Below are 21,643 nucleotides of genomic sequence, written 5' to 3'. Positions count from 1 at the left end.
GGTTACTGGCCCAATGCTCTAACCACTAGCCTACCTGCTGCCCCTAAAAACAATGATACTGATAGAGTTTAGACTCATAATGAACCAAATATTTGGATTGCTGTCATACCTTGTCCATAGACAGCTTACAGGGTAAGGAAACAAATGTGATTTTGTAATTTGGGTGTATCCCTTTAAATATGAGGTATAATACTCCCCAGAAATCTGGATCAAAAGAATGGGGAACAGTTTGGTCAAAATGCACTGCGTGCATGACTGGTCTTCGCACCAATGTTCATGTATATATATAGTACCAGTCAAATATTTTGTACACACCAACTCATTCAAGAGTTTTTCTTTATTTTTACTATTTTCTATATTGTAGAATAATAGTGAAGAGAACACATACAGTTGAAGTCGTAAGTTTACATACACCTTAGACAAAAACATTTAAACTCAGTTTTTCACAATTCCTGACATTTAATCCTCATAAAAATTCCCTGTCTTAGGTCAGTTAGGATCCCCACTTTATTTTAAGAATGTGAAATGTCAGAATAATAGTAGAGAGAATGATTTATTTCAGCTTTTATTTCTTTCATCACATTCCCAGTGGGACAGAAGTTTACATACACTCAATTAGTGCTTGGTAGCATTGCCTTTAAATTGTTAAACTTGGGTCAAATGTTTCGGGTAGCCTTCCACAAGCTTCCCACAATAAGTTGGGTGAATTTTGGCCCATTCCTCCTTACAGAGCTGGTGTAACTGAGTCAGGTTTGTAGGCCTCCTTGCTCGCACATGCCTTTTCAGTTCTGCCCACAAATGTTCTATAGGATTGAGGTCAGGGTTTTGTGATGGCCACTCCAATACCTTGACTTTGTTGTCCTTAAGACATTTTGCCACAACTTTGTAAATATGCTTGTGGTCATTGTCCATTTGGAAGACCCATTTGTGACCAAGCTTTAACTTCCTGACTGATGTCTTGAGATGTTGCTTCAATATATCCACATCATTTTCCTCCTCATGACGCCATCTATTTTGTGAAGTGCACCAGTCCCTCCTGCAGATAAGCACCCCCACAACATGATGCTGCCACCCCCGTGCTTTACGTTTGGGATGGTGTTCTTCGGCTCCACAAGCATCCCCCTTTTTCCTCCAAACATAACGATGGTCATTATGACCAAACAGTTCTATTTTTATTTAATCAGACCAGAGAACATTTCTCCAAAAAGAACGATCTTTGTCCCCATGTGCAGTTGCAAACCATAGTCTGGCTTTTTTTATGGTGGTTTTGGAGCAGTGGCTTCTCCCTTGCTGAGCGGCCTTTCAGGTTATGTCGATATAGGGCTCCATTTTCTGTGGATAAAGATACTTTGTACCTATTTCCTCCAGCATCTTCACAAGGTCCTTTGCTGTTGTTCTGGGATTGATTTGCACTTTTCGCACCAAAGAACGCGTCTCCTTCCTGAGCGGTATGACAGCTGCGTGGTCCCATGGTGTATATACTCGCTTACTACTGTTTGTACAGATGAATGTAGTACCGTCAGGTATTTAGAAATTGCTCCCAAAGATGAACCAGACTTGTGAAAGTCTACATTTTTTTCTGAGGTCTTGGCAGATTTTCATTTATTTTCCCATGATGTCAAGCAAAGAGGCACTGAGTTTCAAGGTAGGCCTTGAAATACATCCACAGGTACACCTCCAATTGACTCAAATCATGTCAATTAGCGTATCTGAAGCTTCTAAAGTCATGACATAATTTTCTGGAATTTTCCAAGCTGTTTAAAGGCACAGTCAACTTAGTGCATGTAAACTTCTGACCCACTGGAATTGTGATACAGTGAAATAATCTGTCTGTAAACAATTGTTGGAAAAATTACTTGTGTCATGCACAAAGTAGATGTCCTAACCGACTTGCCAAAACTATAGTTCGTTAACAAGAAATTTGTGGAGTGGTTGAAAAATGAGTTTTAATGACTCCAACCTAAGTGTATTTAAACTTCTGACTTCAACGGTATATATATATATATACAGTGGGGCAAAAAAGTATTTAGTCAGCCACCAATTGTGCAAGTTCTCCCACTTAAAAAGATGAGAGAGGACTGTAATTTTCCTCATAGGTACACTTCAACTATGACAGACAAAATGAGAAGAAAAAAAATCCAGAAAATCACATTGTAGGATTTTTAATGAATTTATTTGCAAATTATGGTGGAAAATAAGTATTTGGTCATATATAAAAAAGGTGTAGGTCAAATAGCCCTTGCAGAGCTTGGAGGTGAGTTTTGTATCATCGTCCTATTGAAAAACAAATGATAGTCCCACTAAGTGCAAACCAGATGGTTTTGCTGCAGAATGCTGTGGTAGCCATGCTGGTTAAGTGTGCCTTGAATTCTAAATACATCACTGTCAGTGTCACCAGCAATGCACCATCACACCTCCTCCATGCTTCAGGGTGGGAACCACACATGCGAAGATCATCCGTTCACCTACTCTGCGTCTCACAAAGACACGGTGGTTGGATCCAAAAATCTCCCATTTGGACTCATCAAACCAAAGGACAGATTTCCACCATTCTAATCAAATCAAATCAAATCACATTTATTTATATAGCCCTTCGTACATCAGCTGATATCTCAAAGTGCTGTACAGAAACCCAGCCTAAAACCCCAAACAGCAAGCAATGCAGGTGTAGAAGCACGGTGGCTAGGAAAAACTCCCTAGAAAGGCCAAAACCTAGGAAGAAATCTAGAGAGGAACCAGGCTATGTGGGGTGGCCAGTCCTCTTCTGGCTGTGCCGGGTGGAGATTATAACAGAACATGGCCAAGATGTTCAAATGTTCATAAATGACCAGCATGGTCGAATAATAATAAGGCAGAACAGTTTAAACTGGAGCAGCAGCACGGTCAGGTGGACTGGGGACAGCAAGGAGTCATCATGTCAGGTATTCCTGGGGCATAGTCCTAGGGCTCAGGTCCTCCGAGAGAGAGAAAGAAAGAGAGAATTAGAGAGAGCATATGTGGGATGGCCAGTCCTCTTCTGGCTGTGCCGGGTGGAGATTATAACAGAACATGGCCAAGATGTTCAAATGTTCATAAATGACCAGCATGGTCGAATAATAATAAGGCAGAACAGTTGAAACTGGAGCAGCAGCACGGCCAGGTGGACTGGGGACAGCAAGGAGTCATTATGTCAGGTAGTCCTGGGGCATGGTCCTAGGGCTCAGGTCCTCCGAGAGAGAGAAAGAAAGAGAGAAGGAGAGAATTAGAGAACGCACACTTAGATTCACACAGGACACCGAATAGGACAGGAGAAGTACTCCAGATATAACAAACTGACCCTAGCCCCCGACACATAAACTACTGCAGCATAAATACTGGAGGCTGAGACAGGAGGGGTCAGGAGACACTGTGGCTCCACCCGAGGGGGCCCATTGCTCATGTTTCTTGTCCCAAGCAAGTCTCTTCTTATTATTGGTGTCCTTTAGTAGTGGTTTCTTTGCAGAAATTTGACCATGAAGGCCTGATTCATGCAGTCTCCTTTGAACAGTTGATGTTGAGATGTGTCTGTTACTTGAACTCTGTGAAGCATTTATTTGGGCTGCAATTTCTGAGGCTGTAACTCTAATGAACGTATGCTCTGCAGCAGAGGTAACTCTGGGTCTTCCTTTCCTGTGGCGTTCCCCATGAGAGCCAGTTTCATCATAACACTTGATGGTTCTTGCGACTACATTTGAAGAAACTTTCAAAGTTATTGAAATGTTCCGTATTGACTGACCTTCATGTCTTAAAGTAATGATGGACTGTCGTTTCATTTTGCCTATTTGAGCTGTTCTTGCCATATGGACTTGGTCTTTTACCAAATAGGGCACCCCTACCTTGTCACAACACAATTGATTGTCTCAAACCCATTATGAAGGAAATGAATTCAACAAATTAGGTTTTAACAAGTCACACCTGTTAATTGAAATGCATTCCAGGTGGCTACCTCATGAAGCTGGTTGAGAGAATACCAAGAGTGTGCAAAGCTGTCATCAAGGCGAAGGGTGGCTACTAGAATCTCAAATATAAGATATATTTTGATTTGTTTAACACTTTTTTGGTGACTACATGATTCCATGTGTTATTTCATAGTTTTGATGTTTTCACTATTATTCTACAATGTAGAAAATAGTTTTTAAAAAATAAAGAAAAACCATTGAATGACTAGGTGTGTCCAAACTTTTGACTGGTACTGTACATTGGATGCAAGAGTTTCACTCGTGACAAACATAAAATAATCAACAAGGGTGCTTTCTGTCACTCTACACCTGAAATTGTATGGGGAGTATTTCAGAAATGTATTCTGATAGCTGTAACAGAAATCTCCAAAATAATGTGAATTAATAAATCTATTTGTAGACACTAGAGTGCCCTGGAAATTAAACATTATACCCTCATGTCATCAGCTGGAGTTGAAAGTATGCCACACTTCTGTCAGAGCTCCCCCAAACAGCTGTGTATGTTTGAGATATGATTCCCCCTCCTTTACCTCTATTTACCTTTTTCTCTAATAAAGAACAGGGGAAAACTTGCAAAAATTTAGTAAAACTGTCCTATTGTGCCCTGTTTTGTTGACATATTGTGCAGTAGTTCTGTCTTTTTATTTAACTAGGCAAGTCCGTTCAGAACAGATTCTTATTTACAATGACATCCTAGGAACAGTGGGTTAATTTAACTGCCTTGTTTAGTGGTGTCTTTTTATTTAACTAGGCAAGTCCGTTCAGAACAGATTCTTATTTACAATGACAGCCTAGGAACAGTGAGTTAATTTAACTGCCTTGTTTAGGGGCAGAACGACTGATTTGTACCTTGTCAGCTCAGGAATTCGATCAAGCAACCTTTCGGTTACTGGCCCAACGCTCTAACCACTTGGCTACCTGAGGAGGATTACCTGTGATTGACTGACTGGGACCAGAATGAGAGGTTCCGTTTTTTTTACTATTTCCATTAGATTATGGCTGGCTGGAGCCTGAAAGCATAATGATCATTATAGGATGAGTTGGCTTGATACAAAGATGTCATTGGTTTGATCAGTAAACTCAGTTACGAGCTATCAGTTATAGTGTGACCCCCCCCCCCCCCCCCCCCCCCCCACCGCCACAAATTGGCCAATGGGAGTTGGGAGGCAGAGTTGTCCTCTTGGCCGCCATTAAAGAATTCAAGCCTTGAATTCAAATGGCAACCTGCAGGACCCGAGAATCAGTAAACGCAAATGCTTACCCTTACTGGACATTTACATCATGATGTCAGTATTTTAGTGAAAGTTTTGATAGTTTTATCGGATTCCGGCGACTATGGGGAATATAAGGGTGGTGTTAGCTAACTGTTTTATTTAGTCTGACTTGGCTATGTTAGCTAGATAGCTTAACTCGGGGAGGGGAGCGTTTCTTTGCTCTGAACTTGTTTTAGATTACATCACTTCATGGTGAGGCTGTGGTATGGTTCGTGTAGATATTTTAGTTAACGTATTATGAAGTAAAGTAAGAAAACGGACTCGCTGTTAGCGTAGAAAGCTAACTAGCTAGTTGTGCTAGCTGGCTATTAAGACAGCGAGACTGTTTAGCAAGCAAGAAGCTAGCATAGTGGCTAGGCATCAACCGGTTGTATAAATAACTAGCAAGTTAGCATCTTAGTTTTCTGGGTTAGTTGGCTAAATACTCAATATCCAGATCAAATAACTTAGCTGAATATTGCTCTTCTCGGTAACTGAGACGATGGATTGTTCAACCACGCTGTGAGGATGAGTTCATGTTTTGTACCAAACGGGGCCAGTTTAGAGGACTGCCACTCCAACCTATTTTGCCTGGTGAGTGATTAAACTATGTTGGCATGCTAACGTTAGCTAGCTCAAACTGAGGCCATAAAGCCATTTTGGCTAGGCAGACAGCAAGCTAAACCGCTTGACTGCAGCTGACTGGAGGCGTCAAGGCCTGTTCTAGATTACTGTCTAATGCAATTTTGCAAGTGACTTAACTGTAGTTAGCTAACATTAATACTTTGTTGATACGATGTTAGTTTATAGCAGTTGAAGTACACCAGATTCAACTACAAACATTCTTACTTAGCTAGCAATCATTTCGCTAGCTAGCTAATGTTGGCTAACTGGCATGCAATGTTCAGGTTATTTTGTGAGGTTGTCTGTCATTGTGAGATGTTAATGATTCTTCTTCACCTCATTACCATTAGCTATATATTTGATTTCAATTTCTTCTATCCAACTAACTATTTCTTAGCAACAAGTCAGTGTACATTTGCGTTTGTTTACAACTTGATGCTTGGTTAGTTAGTTATGGCTAACTTTTTAGGCCAACAATATGAGTCAGCCTATGACTAGGTCTACAGTATTGTTTTCTTCAGTGAGCATTCCTATCACCAGTGCTGTCAACTACAACTCATGAAGCTAGTGAGTTGCACACTTCCTCATTGTAGTGTTATGTGGTACTCCCTTATGGATAGAACTTTCAACGGGGTACTAAGACAAGTGTACCTTATATCAACTATAGGCCAATAGTTTTAGGGATTCTGAAACTGTATATTTTATTAAAACTAGGATATAATAAAAGTCTTGTCATATTTTGAATTGATTCTATATTCTTGTTCTAGAAAATGTTGCATAGCATTCGAAGCTATTCTATATTGAATATTCTAGGTAATAACCATTGGCACTAAATACTTTGATATAAATGGGTTTCCCACCCTTTGAACCCTAAAGACTAATGATTTGGAAGGTTAGGTTGCACACAAAGGAACAACTGCATCCTTTACATTTTGTATTTGGAGGTACTTCACACTGGTTAGATAAAGCAGCTGTTAAAGTTGTCCCAGGAGTTAGGCTACTACTGCACTGCTTTACATTCAGCCGGCTTGCCTCTTGTCTCTGGGCCAATCCCAAATGGACCCTACGTACTTTCGGAGATCTTGCAAGGAATATGGTGAAACTTCCATCGAGCCTATCAGAGGGCAAGGTAGAGCGATTACCATATTAGTTGCACCTGTGAAATCCTCTCAGATCTCTACAAGTGCATAGGTTCTAGTGTCCATTTGGGATTGGACCTCTGTCTCAGCTCTCTTTTTTTCTCACCCCATCCCCCAGGCTGACCTGACTGGGATAAAATGGCGACGTTTTGTGTGGCAGGGGCCCACCTCCTCGCCCATCCTCTTTCCCGTGACAGAGGAAGACCCCATCCTGTGCAGCTTCAGCCGGTGCCTGGCGGCCGATGTGCTAAGCGTGTGGCGGAGGCACCACACCCCGGGCCGCCGTGAGCTCTGGCTCTTCTGGTGGGGGGATGACCCCAGCTTCGCCGAACTCATCCACCACGATCTGTCAAGTAAGGGCAAGCCTCTGCTACGGGAAGGTTATGTTTGTGGCTCACTTGGAGTTAGGATAAACTCTGACTTTTGGAGAGAGGCTGCCAGAGTCATGCAAGGCACTGCTCAGATGAGTTGTCCAGTAGTCCACAGCCTGATGCACTTCAATGACTACCTGCATCTTTCACTACCAAAAGATGCAAGTAGTTTACATGTCGGGCCTACAGTTTTAAGGTCTACTTGTTGTTGGGGGGGGGGGGGGGGGGGGTTGCACACCATGATACTGGTCAGCTGAAAGCCTAAATCATAATATCTCCCATCTGCTTTTTCATTGGAGTCGCAGCTCCTGTTACAGTAGTTAGCTGCCTACAGGGTGAAGCTAAGTGGCTGCTTATATAATGTTACTTACCCTACATTATTCATCTCATATGCATACGTATATACTGTACTCTATATCATCGACTGTATCCTTATGTAATACATGTATCACTAGCCACTTTAACTATGCCACTTTGTTTACATACTCATCTCATATGTATATACTGTACTCGATACCATCTACTGTATCTTGACTATGCTGCTCTGTACCATCACTCATTCATATATCCTTATGTACATATTCTTTATCCCCTCACACTGTGTACAAGACAGTAGTTTTGGAATTGTTAGTTAGATTACTTGTTGGTTATTACTGCATTGTCGGAACTAGAAGCACAAGCATTTCGCTACACTCGCATTAACATCTGCTAACCATGTGTATGTGACAAATAAAATTTGATTTGATTTTGGTGGCTAGATCTTATAGTCCTTGCCACTGATAAAACAAAGTGAACATTTTTGTTTATCTATCCTACACTAGTCAGGTGAAATTACCTTTTGTATCCCCACCACCCGTCAAACTGTTGCAACAGTTCATTGTGAAAGCTTAAAGGGAAACTCCACTCAAATTATCTTTTGGATATAATGCATCATGATTGTGTGGGTGGTGACACTTTGCTTCTTGAATGTCCATGAAAGCTACACAGTTTGACTGCTGTTTTTTAGTGGATTTTTCCTAACATATTATTTCCATAGTTGCATAATGTGTTGAGTTTCATTGTAAACATTGTTTGAATCTTGTTTGAATCTTGTTTGAACCCATAACAAACGGCAACACCACCAATCCTTCAGTTCTTGTTTACAGTTTAAAGTTGTGATGTTGATGGAGCATTCAGCAGCTATTTGACTGTCTTTGCTCTCTCCCTGGCTCAGGTGAAGAGGAAGGCGAGTGGGAGAGCGGGTTGTCCTACGAGTGCCGCACACTCCTGTTCAAAGCTGTACACAACCTGCTGGAGCGTTGCCTCATGAACCGCAGCTTTGTCCGTATTGGCAAGTGGTTTGTCAAGCCCTACGAGAAGGATGAGAAGCCCATCAGTAAGAGGTAAGAGTCCCCATATTAACCCTCTTCTGTAACCAGTGTATTGATATCTTCATCAGTTTTGCGGAGTGCTCTCATGACTTTCTAATACATTTCTACAGCAGTTCAACCAGGCATCCTGATCCAGTGTAATTCCTTATTGGTTTTAGTAATGTATTGCACTGGATTAAAAACATCTGCCAAGAATAGTAAATTGGTTGGCCACAAATGTAGGCCTATAGTAAATTGAGTGAATGCCAATGGAAGGTGTTAATGACGTGAATTAATGTCTTGTGTGAAATTCAGCCATTTCTGACATGCTGAACACACTGCTCGTGTTACAAAATAAATGTACACGTTATTCGACTATTTCATCCAAACTGCTCGCGTCATTGAGTGTCTCCATAGCCAGGCTCTAAAATATAACTTTGTTCTATTTTGACGTGCTGCAAGCCCCACCTCTCCATTCTCCTCATTGTTTTTTTTTTGATCATATACCCATGTGGGTGATTGAAAGATGAATAATTGTCGGAGTAGAGGACCTTATGCGTTTCATGTAAAATAACCCAAGGTTTTTATCCCAGGACAAATTAGCAAGCAACACCAAGCTATCTGGCTGAATTGCAATGAATGTTTCATGTGTTTCGACCTGTCCCCAAATGAGTATAGTTGGTTCAGGGTTCGTTTTGATATTTCAACCTGCGTGTCCTGATCGCATCTGGTGTGGATGGACAAAATCAACATTTGTGCGATGGCGGACCCACGCGCATGCCTGATCTTGTCAGCATGTGAATGTGATAGTTTTCCTTTTACTTGATGTTCGGGCATGTGCTTTGTAACACACAGGCCATAGAAATGTACACACTTTGTCAGTGACTCCCTATCTGACGCTTTTGTCTCTTATGATTTATTCTTGAAATAAACCCTGAGGTTCGTTGGATTGATGGATTCATTGAAATCCCCCTAGGACACTTGGCTCTTCAAAGGCAGCATATGTTTAGTATCCGTTCACACATCAGTATCCTTTTCTGTTAATAGCTCTGCTGGATTACTTCTTGGATGTCTGGAGAGTTTCCTGTTGTCCGTAGATAGTATTTTAGTGGGGGCAGGTGAATGTATGCTTGTTCACGTGAGTCAGCCCTGCACAGATTCTGATCTATAAATTACCTCAGATTCCAGACAACTACTACACTGCCATTAGATAATTTGGGAACATTAGGGAATCTATGTGGTGCCTTTTCTCAGGTTGAACAAGCAGCAGATAATTATTTTCTGCTGCTGTGAGTAGACATGCATACTGTATTAATTTTTGCCCTGTTATGCGTCAGCATGCTTTAGTTTTCCTGGCGGCTAGGCTGACCAAACGAGTGTGCTCGCCTTTAAAAGAACTTAGCTTGAAAAACAAGAAAAAAGCACCAATAGTACTGTTTGTAAATTTGAGGCGCTGTAGCAAGTATACACTTCCTCAAAATAGTCAGAATTATTCAAATAAATCTGTCATTCATTCTGAGGTTTTTGCAGAGAAGATTTTAGTCGAGCAATTTTACATCTAAGATGTTTGGTGCAGTATTTCTCAATGAATAAAATGTGCGGGAAAACAAACAAATACTTAATTGAACAATCCCTACTGTTGACCAAACCTAGATGAAGAGGCATAGACATTGGCTTGCGCCCTACATTTTTTTTGCCTTAACAGCTTATGTAGTCATAATATATGCAAGAACTCTTCGGCTGGGAAGCATGCAGGTGCCTTTAAGTGGAATGACACCACAGTTTTGGCTTCCCCCTGCACTCAAATGGGGCCTGGGGGAATCCTGGAGAGCCCTAATGGGCTAATTTGAGCCCTGCCTGTTTCGCCTGCCCTGCTAATTCAAGCAGTGCATGATCACTGGGGTGTTAAGCTGTCATGGTGTGTTTACGGGTGTGAAGTGTGTGAGAATTGGCCACAATGTTCAGGATGAAGACCTCTACAAGTGGGTGTTGAAGAAGAGCAGTGCCTCCTTGGACTTGGTGAAAATGAGTTGGTGTGTGAGTGAGATTCAGCTGTCTCACTGTCACCTGAGTCTGCATTGTGGTTTTACACAAACCTTGTCAACGGGAACTATTTTGGTGTGTTTAGCCCCCTTGGCTGTGCAGCACTAGTGAGGAAATAAAGCCTTGTTTCAACATTTCAATTTTAAAATAATCTGTTATTTTTTAACTAGGTGATCACATTTTGGTCTATAGGTGTCATGGAGGATCACTTTTAACTGAAACTAAAATAATCTGTCTGTTGTCCATGCTGGTTGAAGGCCAGGCCTCAATGACCATTTTCCTCACAGTAAGCAGCCATTGTGATCTGGAAGTAGGTTTTAATGGCATATAAGACAGTATGTGAGTAGAGCGGAGCGTGCCTAGGAGCGCTCTTTTCACCAGCTCAGGGCATGCCCGCCCCAGCATGCATTTGTAGTCTACTTGTGTGCTGCTATATCCCCTTGCTTTAGCTACTGTCTTGGAGTTAGCTAAATATTTTCATAAAGAAACCAATAAAGCACACAAGTGCTAAATCAGGGTGACTTACAAAGATGAGTACCAAGGGAGGGAGTGTGGTGATTGTAGTGTCCACAACTAAATAATCATTGTGGAATCTGAAGACACATATCCCAAAAGCAAGATACTTATTCTGTGCACATGCTAAAAGAAAGGAATGTGGTGGGTAGATAACTGAGTCATAACTAAGTGTATCATTGTAGGAAAAAAAATCAGATCTCTTAAAAGTTCCCTTCATTTCCGTTGTATTATTTATACAATAGGCCATAATTGATTTTGGCCCAATAGGCCTGGCATATTCCCCCATTCAAGGAGCTTTCTGTTTTGATTGCGTTATTTTGCCTAAAAACCTTTTTGGGCCTACCTTTTTTTTTTTTTTTTACTCTGCATCTCTGCACAGCCCAAGTCCGTACGAGAGTTGCAGCGATGGGACAAGACTGTAAATACCAATTGGATATCATGAAAAAGGGGTTGTGTAAATTGTTTTTAATTCTAAGTAAGTCACAGCTTATAATTTATAGACTAATGATTTAATATAACAAAATGTTTAGATGCCAAGGGTTTATTTCCCTACCAGCTTATTGTGTTTCACTCGCAATGCTTCACAATGTATTTCTTTGTAGGCTATAGCCTTGGAATAATGTACCCTCCCAACATATTTTATTTAAATTCCTTCTTCCTGCTGCTGACCTGTTTAGTGTTTATATGCTGTTTAATATGGCATGTAGCCTATTTGAAATTGTTTGCTGCTTATATTTATTGTTTCATGTTTATTCAAGTACTTTTCATTCAAATCCATATGGTTTGGTTTCAATACTTAAACCAATTGATAGGTCCAGGTAGTTAAATTGTGGTTTTAAAGAACAGAGAGCATTTGGGGAAGCAGTTTTCTTTTCTTGTGGGCATGTTTTAGTGGAGCGCCCTCATCGGGATTTCCAGCTGCTTTCTCTCTGGTGAAGACATGGGCCTGTCGCTCTAGGAACAGACCAATAGCCTGTCATCAATTGTATTTCTGGGATGTTGAGACTATTATCCTACCAGCAAAGTACTGGCGCTGCTATCTATGTAACACAGACTGTAAAAGTTTTGATTGTAAAGATTAGTTTGACATTGATAACCCTGTCTTGTGCCTTCCCGTGCCAACATTCCCACCTTTGATTCAACCTAATAGAAAATCAAAGTTTTTGTTACGATTTAACTGGAAAACTGGGATTTTTCGGCCATTGTAATCCTTGGGCGGGCTGCCAAAGCGTCCAAACGGTGTAATTTTTAAAAATATTTCACTTTTGGGATGGACAAATGCTTTCGGTGTGAACTTAAAACCACATATTAAGTATGTTGAAAAGATAGACCTACTTTTTTGTAATAATGTATTTGTTCGTTTTCAATCACCAACATAAAATCTAGACAGGGAAAATCCCCCAAATAATTAATTTAGCAGTTTTGATTTTGTTTGAGCATTAGCCATGGCAAAATGCATACAATGGCAGGAAATTACCTTTAAAACTATAACATTCTCTACTCCATGGCAGAATATGTAGAAAATATTTTTTTTGTAGCAAATTTCATGATCTCCACTCCATGGTGAAAATTGCAGGAGATTGGCTTAAAAATGCCTACACAGCCTAGATGGTGGTGTAGAGATTCGGCAGTGCCGACCGCACCCATTGCCACGCCACACCCACCACCTACGCTCCTTTTTGATCCAGAAGAAAACCCTGGATGTCTTTTTTTTTTTTTAATCTGTACATTTACTGTTGTTAACTGTTCAGTGCACGTATAACATGAGTGAGCCTGAGGCAGAAAGAAAGATGGCACCGATTGTAATAAACCAGTGTATCCTGACTTGCTCCGTTTGTCAAGAAGTCATGCAAGAAGATCTTTACTCTGCATACAGCAGCAAATCTTTGTTTGCCTTTCAGTTTCATTTCTAGCCCAAACCCTGCTTACAGCCTCATGACTGTAGATTGTTTTGGTATAATTTTTTTTCTTTCATGTCTGAAGTATCCTGTCAGGTCAAGGACAACTGTTCAACCCTTTTAATTGTTTTCTTTTGCATTTAGGAAACCTGTAACAGTGAATCCAAATGAGAATAAATCATTTTGCTTTCTGTATCTGATAAGACATTGAATCTTATGTTTCACTCGGATTGCTTCTCTAAGGAATGTCTTACCAATATTTCCAGGTGGATCTGAGACTGACTGTGTTTTTCCATCCCTTCTGCAGTGAACACCTGTCGTGTGCGTTCACCTTCTTCCTGCACGGGGACAGTAATGTGTGCACGAGCGTAGAGATTGCCCAGCACCAGTCTGTCCAGCGACTGAGTGAAGAGCACCTGAGCTTGGCGCAGCAGAATGCCAGCCCCCTGCAAGGTGGGTCTAACCAGCCATGGCCTATTGAGACAACAGTTAAACTACCTGTCATTGGTTAGATACTGTGATTTCCATAGATTTTAATTATATATTTTTTGTCAAAGGCAATGCTGCTGCAGTAGTATTTATGATTCAAGCATAGTCTTGCCTGCTGTCATAATTAATTTATCTCTAGTCGCGACTCTATTCTGACCTGTGCTGACCTCACACTTCATATCCCCTCTCTCCTTTCCACAGTCATCTTGAGTCCATATGGTCTGAACGGGACGGTCACGGGCCAGTCCTTCAAGATGTCTGACCACCCCACCCAGAAACTCATTGAGGAGTGGAGGCAGTTCTATCCCATCAGCCCCAGCGCCAAGGACCGCCCTGAGGACAAGATGGAGGATGCAGACTGGGAGGATGACTCACTAGCAGCCGTGGAGGTCCTTGTTGGTAAGATGGGGGATGTTGCTACAGTTGCGTGTTGTCCAGTGTGTGGATGTGTTATTTTCATGGTTAGTATGTGGTATTGCAATTGTGTGTGTTTTCTGAATGAGGCTGTCACTGACAAAATGTGTTGTGCTGATCTGTTCCAGCTGGAGTGAGGATGGTGTACCCTGCCTGTCTAGTACTGGTTCCCCAGTCAGACCTCCCTGCCCTAGCCCCCCAGGGCTCAGCCAACCCCTCAGCCATCCTGTGTGAGGGCCAGGGGACCCACAGAGACCATGCCATGTCCTCTGTCACCCTTACTCCTCCCACATCACCAGAGGAGGCCCAAACGGGTATCCTTACCATTTACTAATTAGTCTATTAGGACCAAAAACACTGCAGGTGTAATAGGATATGATTAGCTGTCTGGCTTCAGTGTCCATCTTTTGAATGATTAAACATTGATGCGTTCAGGTTAAATTCTTTTATAAAACCCTTTTTACGAATTGCTTATACAGATACACATCCAAAAACCCCAAAGAGCAAGCAATGCTGAAGCACAGTGGCTAGGAAAAACTCCCTAGATAGGTACATGAAACTCATAACTGATTATTTTGGTAAGTTGAAGGATTTACTAATACTGAGTATTATTAATTTATACAACGGGTGGGTCTAATCCTGGATGCTGATTGGATAAATACCCCCTTCCAGGCGATGTCTATTCCACAAGTTACCACTGGCTAAATCTGACGTTGTAATACCTATTTACTGTTTCATCTGACTGCTCAATCCACTGTCTCATCAGCCCAGCCAGGCAATTTATGTAATAGATCTACACTAAAAGATTTGTATTAAGGAGATTTGTATTAACCTTGCCGGTCTCTGACATTTGCAACATTGTTTCAATATTACATTCGATTTCCAGCTGTCCCATAGTAATGAACGTGTCTGATGTCAGGACGAGCCAGTCGATTATCATGAATCAGCATAAAAAACTGTCTTTGACCCTGTCTTTCAAAAATGATTGGATTTTTACAAATTAACGTCACATATCTTCATTGTAAAGGGTTTAAACACTGTTTCCCATGCTTGTTCAATGAACTATAAACAATTAATGAACACACACCTGTGGAATGGTCATTAAGACACTAACATCTTACAGACTGTAGGCAATTAAGGTCTTGTGGGCCTAACCAGTAAGGCAGTTCCTCACCAAACATCACCGGCAACAATGTCACCTATGGGCACAAACCCACCGTCGCTGGACCAGACAGGACTGGCAAAAAGTCCTCTTCACTGATGAGTTGCGGTTTTTTCTCACCGGGGTGATGGTCGGATTCGCGTTTATTGTCGAAGGAATGAGCGTTACACCAAGGCCTGTGCTCTGGAGCGGAATCGATTTGGAGGTGGAGTGTCTGTCATGGTCTTGGGCGGTGTGTCACATCATCGGACTGTGCCTGCAATGATAACAAGCTATCTCAACGCTGTGCGTTACAGGGAAGACATCCTCCTCCACCATGTGGTACCCTTCCTGCAGGCTCATCCTGACATGACCCTCCAGCATGACAATACCACCGGCCATTCTGTGTGTGATTTCCTGCAAGACAGGAATGTCAGTGTTCTTCCATGGCAAGTGAAGAGCCCGGATCTCAATCCTATTGAGCATGTCTGGGACCTGTTGGATCGGAGGGTGAGGGCTAGGTCCCCCCCCCCCCCAGAAATGTCCGGGAACTTGCAGGTGCCTTGGTGGAAGAGTGAGGGTAACATGTCACAGCAGGAACTGACAAATCTGGTGCAGTCCATGAGGAGGAGATGCACTGCAGTACTTAGTATCTGGTGTGGCCACCAGCTGCATTGACTTTTACTTTTTATTTTGACCCCCACCCCTTTGTTCAGGGACACGTTCCATTTATGTTCGTAACATCTGTGGTACTTGTTCAATTTGTCTCAGTTGTTGAATCTTCTGTTCATACAAGTATTTACACATGTTAAGTTTGCTGAAAATTAATGCAGTTGACAGTGAGAGGACGTTTCTTTTTTTATTGGGGTTACATAAATGTCAATAGAAAATCACAAAATGCCGCTAGTTTTCTGTCATTCCAGCTTCAGTTCGAAGTTAATGTTTTAGCTGTGCAGTTAGAAATCTATGCTGAACAGTGGCCTGGCGAGAGAGCAAATGTTATATGCCAGGTGAAATTGTGCATCATTAGCGCATTCATTGTTATGGATGTATCCCAAATTATTTTACTAGAAAAACCGCTTAAACAATATTCAGCTACTTTGCTGCTGTTCTGGCTGTGCTGTTTGACGTGACTGTTAGCCAAAGTTGGCTGGCTAGCAAGCAAGGCATAAGAACGTTACCAGCCATTGTGGCAATGGAACTTTTAGAACAAACGAATGGGTCGATCCTTAGATTTAAAACAAATACTTTAACGACGGGTTCTAACCTAACCTATAGAACAAACAACCAACCTGCATAGGTAGCAGTCCTGACACAAATCTAGGGCTATGTCTCGCGGAAGGATGAAATAGTATGAATAAATTGATCAGAGTAACTTTTCTTTAATGAAAATATGTCAATTATTTTGAGTTTGTTGGTGACCAGTCTTATAAAAGTGATAATGCCCTCGAAGCCAGTGTTTTGTCTCTGGGCTAACACCTACAGCCAAAACTGTATATCCTCCAAACACCGGCTTCTTGGGCATTATCACTTAAGTGTTTCTCTATCTTTTCTGCTATAGATCATCAGGCAGCCCAGAGGTGGTTAAAGCTGTGCTTGACAGTGGATGGTTTCAGCTCCAACAGCAGCGGTATCCATGGCAGCAAGATCCCCCGTAGGCTGGCTGCCCAGGTGGTGGAGAGCGTGTGGCAGGAGTGCACTACCAACCGGGCCCAGAGCAAGTATGTACACTACCTGTCACCTCACCCTACTGATTCATATCATACTACTGGTCTATTGAAGGAGAGGCTGTCTGCTGAGCTCTGTTTGTCTGGTTCTTTGTCAGGAGGAAGTTTGCTACATTGACCAATGGCACCTGTGAGGAGGAGGAGGGGGACAAAACGGGAGTATGGGATTTTGTGGAGTCATCGCATAGGGCACACTGCAACTGTTCAAGGTACTGTGGATCACGTTTTATAAAACGGTGGGGGTTTTAGGCCAGGGGTGTCAAACTTAATCACCGCACGGGCCATATTGAAAAAACACAATGAATTTACAGTCCAGACATGGCCTATGTTTGTTTTTAGAATAAAACGTGAATAGAACTGCGACCTAAACTGACCATATATATATATATATATATATATATATATATATATATATATATATATATTTTTTTTTTTTTAAATATGCCCCTTTATGATGTCCACTTATACATTTACGTGGGATGCTGAATATAGCATTTTAAAATAAATAATATTTTAAGCATTTTGTTCCAGGTTTTTTTTGTTTTAAGTTTTATAAACCGAAGCCAGAATTAAACATTTTAGTAGCTTAGGAGGACTGCCTGTGCCTTTTCCCTCTGCTGCTCTGTAAATGGGACAGCACATCAAGCTGTAATTTCATTAAGTCGATGACTCAACCTTTAACTCAAACTCACTTGTGTGCTTTAGTATTAATTTATACTCGTGTGAATCCTTTATCTAATAACTTTTTGACATCAAAGATGGCATTGTCTGTAGGCTACAGCAATGGAACTGAATCTTGGCATCAACATTTAGCCTACAACTTAAACTTTTGGTCTGGTAGGTTCGGTCAGTACCATTAAGGAAAACCGCTTGGCTGCTGCAAATGAGGTGATACAGCGCACTAGCTGGCTCCTGGTTGGGTGGGTGTACGTGTGGGTCTGGGAGGAGGGGGGTGTGTGTGGCAATGCACTGTCTTTGGAGCTCATCAAGTTAGTAGTGCTTGCTAGGACTTGTAGTGCAGAACGTCGTGGGCGGTATGGAAGCAGGCCAAAATGAATTGACATCATGGGCCAGATCCGGCCCGCGGGCCTTGCTTGACATGTGTTTTAGGCTGATGTGAATTGTTCTCTGTAACTCACCAGAGTCCTTTAGGGGGTCTGATTTGTATGACAGACATCTTGGAAATGAACATTCAGTAAATTGCTATTCCAATATTTTGACTCTTCACCCCAGGCATAAAAACCAGAAGCAACGATCAGGCAGCACCTCAGGAAACCCCCCATCAGTGGGCAAGCCCCCACAGCCGCCACCCAAACACAAGCTGGGCGAGAAGTTGGAGAAGGGGGAGAAGCAGCAGAAGAGGCCCCAGACACCCTTTCACCACCGCAGCTATGTGTTTGAGGAGCAGGCCATGGAACCCCGGAGGCTGTGTATTAGAACCCAGGATGAGGGACCCTACCCGAGCCTGCACCACATAGACACAGCCCCTTCCAAAGCCCCCATGTTGCACACCCACGGGACCCCCCAAGACCTGGCTGGCTCCCCCCAGCCCCCACCTCTCAGCCCCCACCCCTGCGAGCACGGGGAGGAAGACCCTGGGGCCATGAAGAGCTCCTCCACGCCCATCCACCAACACTTCTACCCCCCCTCCTCTGAGCCCTGCCTGCTGCCTCAGAAGACGTTGTCTGATCTGCCCCTGCCTTTCCCCCATACCTACGCTGAATCCCTGGAACCCACTGCCTACGTGGGCTCAGCCATCAACCCCAACGAAGACTCGGCCCACAACCCATGGAAGTACTTCAACCTGCCACGGAAGAAGGCCTCAGACTTCTTGACACCACTGCTGCCTGTGGACAAACTACAGGATGACTCTGGGGGAGGAGGAGGGCAGGAGAACATTGTCTCTGTCACAGAGTGAGTACACTACCCCCTCTTTCAAGATGTAATGATAAACCTTACTACAAGCACCAAGGTGATGAGTGGCTATGATAGATATTTGGTTTCTCCCTCTCTGTACATCCACTTTGAGCATTATATATGCAGTTTCCCCTGCTTTCACATGATTACTGAACATCTACGTAACATTGTCTCCTCCCAGGTTGATGTCTGGCTCTGGCAGGCCTCTGAAGGTGTCTGACGACCTGGTGAGAACCTACACCCAGAGGAGGAACAGCCACCTGGCGGCTGCCATGGCTGACGAGGAGCCAGACCCCTACGCCTTCGTGGAGGGAGACGAGGAGTTCACCTTCACTGACAAGAAGGACAAACCAGGATCGGAGAGAGAAACCAGCAAGAGACACAAGGTGAGTTTCAAACATGAGTTTCTAAGAATTAATTCCATAGTTATCCCTACACCCTTTTCCTAATCCTACCTAATGTGGTCGGATTTGTTAGTTCAGTTGACGTGTATGCCACTTTTGCTTATGGGATGATGTAGCACTGTGGTTACCAACATTTTTTGCTTACTGTACCACCAACTGAATTTTGCTCTGCCTGGAGTACCCCTGAAGTACCCATGTACATTTTACCAGTAAGCTTCTGGTCTTCTCAAGTACCCACTGTGGATAGACCAAGTAACCCCTGGTTGGGAGCCAGTGATGTAGCAGATGCCAAGAGAATAACGCATTTCTTTACGCTGGTGTTTGTTTAGGGTGACGATGGCAGTGGGACTTCAGCAGATGGTGAGCATTTCCTCCTTTATTGTTAATTTTTTTATTTTAATCACTCCTATAAAACTACGAGTGGAATTTCAATAAAATGGTCATCCAGAGTGGTTACTGATGGCACTTCCTTTGTGTGTGCAGATGGTCAGGGTGCGGCCGGTGGGAAGCCTATACCCTCCACCAGCCTCATCCATGAGACAGACCTGGCTGTGTCCATCAACGATCTGGACAACCTCTTCAACTCAGACGAAGATGAGCTTGCGGTCAGTAGAGTATACAGTGCCTCTAGAAAGTATTCATACCCTTTGACATAATACACATTTTGTTGCGTTACAGACTGAATTCAACATTTATTAAATAAAAATGATCGCCCATCTACACACGCTACCCCATACTGATGAAGTGAAAACATGTTTTTATAGATTTTTGCAAATTTCTTAAATTAAATACAGTCCTTTGTTACATATCCTTTTGTCCATTTCCGTATCTTAAGTTGATACTTTGCTAACAGAACATTGTGTAAAGTCTTAGAAAAGCTCTCTTTTCAAAGCCTTTCTAAAATGATCTGTCTCCAACAGCCTGGATCCAGGAGAGCAGGAGTACATGGAGACAAGTTTGGCAGTAAGGAACACAAAACATCAAATCTGGACCCTCTGTCCTGCATAAGTATGTTCACTTTCTCCAATTCCTTCCCTAAAGTTTCTCTTTAGGTCATCACTGTATCCTACATTAATTTACCAAACAATAGGGTGATTCCTCTGTTCACCTTCCTGTCGCCAGGCTCTGCTGACCTGCACAAGATGTTCCCCACCCCCCCCTCTCTGGAACAGCACATCATGGGCTACTCCCCCATGAACACTGGGGGGAAGGACTACGGTGGCCAGGAGGGTGGGTTGGGCCTCACTCTGCTGGATGGGAGCCAGTTTAGCAGCCACTACAAGATGGAGGTGGAGGAAGGCTTTTGCAGTCCCAAGCCTTCTGAGATCAAGGTATCTTAAAGGCCCAATACAGCTGTTTTTTTTTTTTATCTTGATTGAAAATCATTTCTGGGTAATAATTAAGAACTTACTCTTGTTTTCTATGAAAATGGTCAAAAATGACAAATGGCGTCTTAGCAAATTGCCAGAGCAATTTCTCAAGCAAGAATTTTGCTCGGACTTTTGTGGTGGTTGGAGTGTGGAGCCTAATGAGGGATATGTAACCTGAAAAAGAACCGTTATTGGCAGAGAGGTTTGAAACTCTTTGTTATTGGTCTAGTGACCTATACCGCCTGGTGACATCCCCAAGCAATGCCAAAACTCCATCCCACCAAAATGGACAGAAATTTCATGTGGTCTTTTCTAACAGCTCTTACACTAAAAGGGCATTATAATTTTCACAATATTATTCCAACCTTATGGTGTGGAAATATTCCTAAAACACAGGAAAATAAATGTTTAAATTGTAATGGGCTTTTAACTTCAGTCTAGTGTGGAGGTTCTCGATTTGACATGAACCCTTTAGTCATTTAGCAGTTGCTCTTATCCAGAATGACTTTCAGTTAGTGCATTCATCTAAGGATAGCTCAGTGAGACAACCACATGTCATAGTAAGTACAGGGTATCAGCAAAGTGCTCGTAGTGTAAGTTTTTTTTTTTTTTTTTTTTTTTCTTTCTGGGAGGGGGGGGGGGGGGTGGAATAACACTGACGTCTTATTTAACATACTCTGTCTAGTCATGCTGTTGTCAGCTTCAATACTTTCTCTAAGCTTAGACTTGCTGAAGTATTATAGTGGCTTATTTTCCTTCTCTCCCCCAACTACCTCCAGGACTTCTCGTTTGTTTACAAGTCGGAGGCGTGCAAGGCATTCACGGGCTGCTCCATGTTTGCTCCACTGAAGATGCTGCCCAGTCAGTGTATGATGCCCATCAAGCTTCCAGAGGACTGTGTTTACACACCCAGCTGGACCATGGGCAAACTGGAGCTCATACCCCCAGTGCCATCCATGGGCCTCCTCACCAAAGACAGGTAACCAATCAGACTGGTCCCCTTGAATTATA

General features: G+C 42.5%; 1 protein-coding gene across 1 annotated transcript in view; it reads left to right on the top strand.

Moving 5' to 3' along the window:
• The first annotated feature begins 2,567 nt into the window (after positions 1–2,567).
• The window catches only part of LOC110507820 (mediator of RNA polymerase II transcription subunit 13-like), a 33,695-nt gene continuing 14,619 nt past the window's right edge, over positions 2,568–21,643 (top strand). The window contains exons 1-15 of the mRNA XM_036964820.2: positions 2,568–5,824; positions 7,112–7,346; positions 8,578–8,746; positions 13,478–13,623; positions 13,861–14,058; positions 14,202–14,387; positions 16,776–16,935; positions 17,040–17,150; positions 18,175–18,855; positions 19,040–19,244; positions 19,592–19,622; positions 19,746–19,867; positions 20,183–20,270; positions 20,385–20,593; positions 21,412–21,611. Of these exons, the coding sequence (XP_036820715.2) occupies positions 5,759–5,824; positions 7,112–7,346; positions 8,578–8,746; positions 13,478–13,623; positions 13,861–14,058; positions 14,202–14,387; positions 16,776–16,935; positions 17,040–17,150; positions 18,175–18,855; positions 19,040–19,244; positions 19,592–19,622; positions 19,746–19,867; positions 20,183–20,270; positions 20,385–20,593; positions 21,412–21,611 (2,807 nt within the window). The 5' untranslated portion in view covers positions 2,568–5,758. The remainder of the gene's footprint in view (positions 5,825–7,111; positions 7,347–8,577; positions 8,747–13,477; positions 13,624–13,860; positions 14,059–14,201; positions 14,388–16,775; positions 16,936–17,039; positions 17,151–18,174; positions 18,856–19,039; positions 19,245–19,591; positions 19,623–19,745; positions 19,868–20,182; positions 20,271–20,384; positions 20,594–21,411; positions 21,612–21,643) is intronic.

Source organism: Oncorhynchus mykiss, chromosome 27 (genome assembly GCF_057628025.1).
Source record: "Oncorhynchus mykiss isolate SJ-2025 chromosome 27, ASM5762802v1, whole genome shotgun sequence".
Classification (NCBI taxonomy): Eukaryota; Metazoa; Chordata; class Actinopteri; order Salmoniformes; family Salmonidae; genus Oncorhynchus; species Oncorhynchus mykiss.
This window is presented reverse-complemented; position numbering and strand designations above follow the sequence as displayed.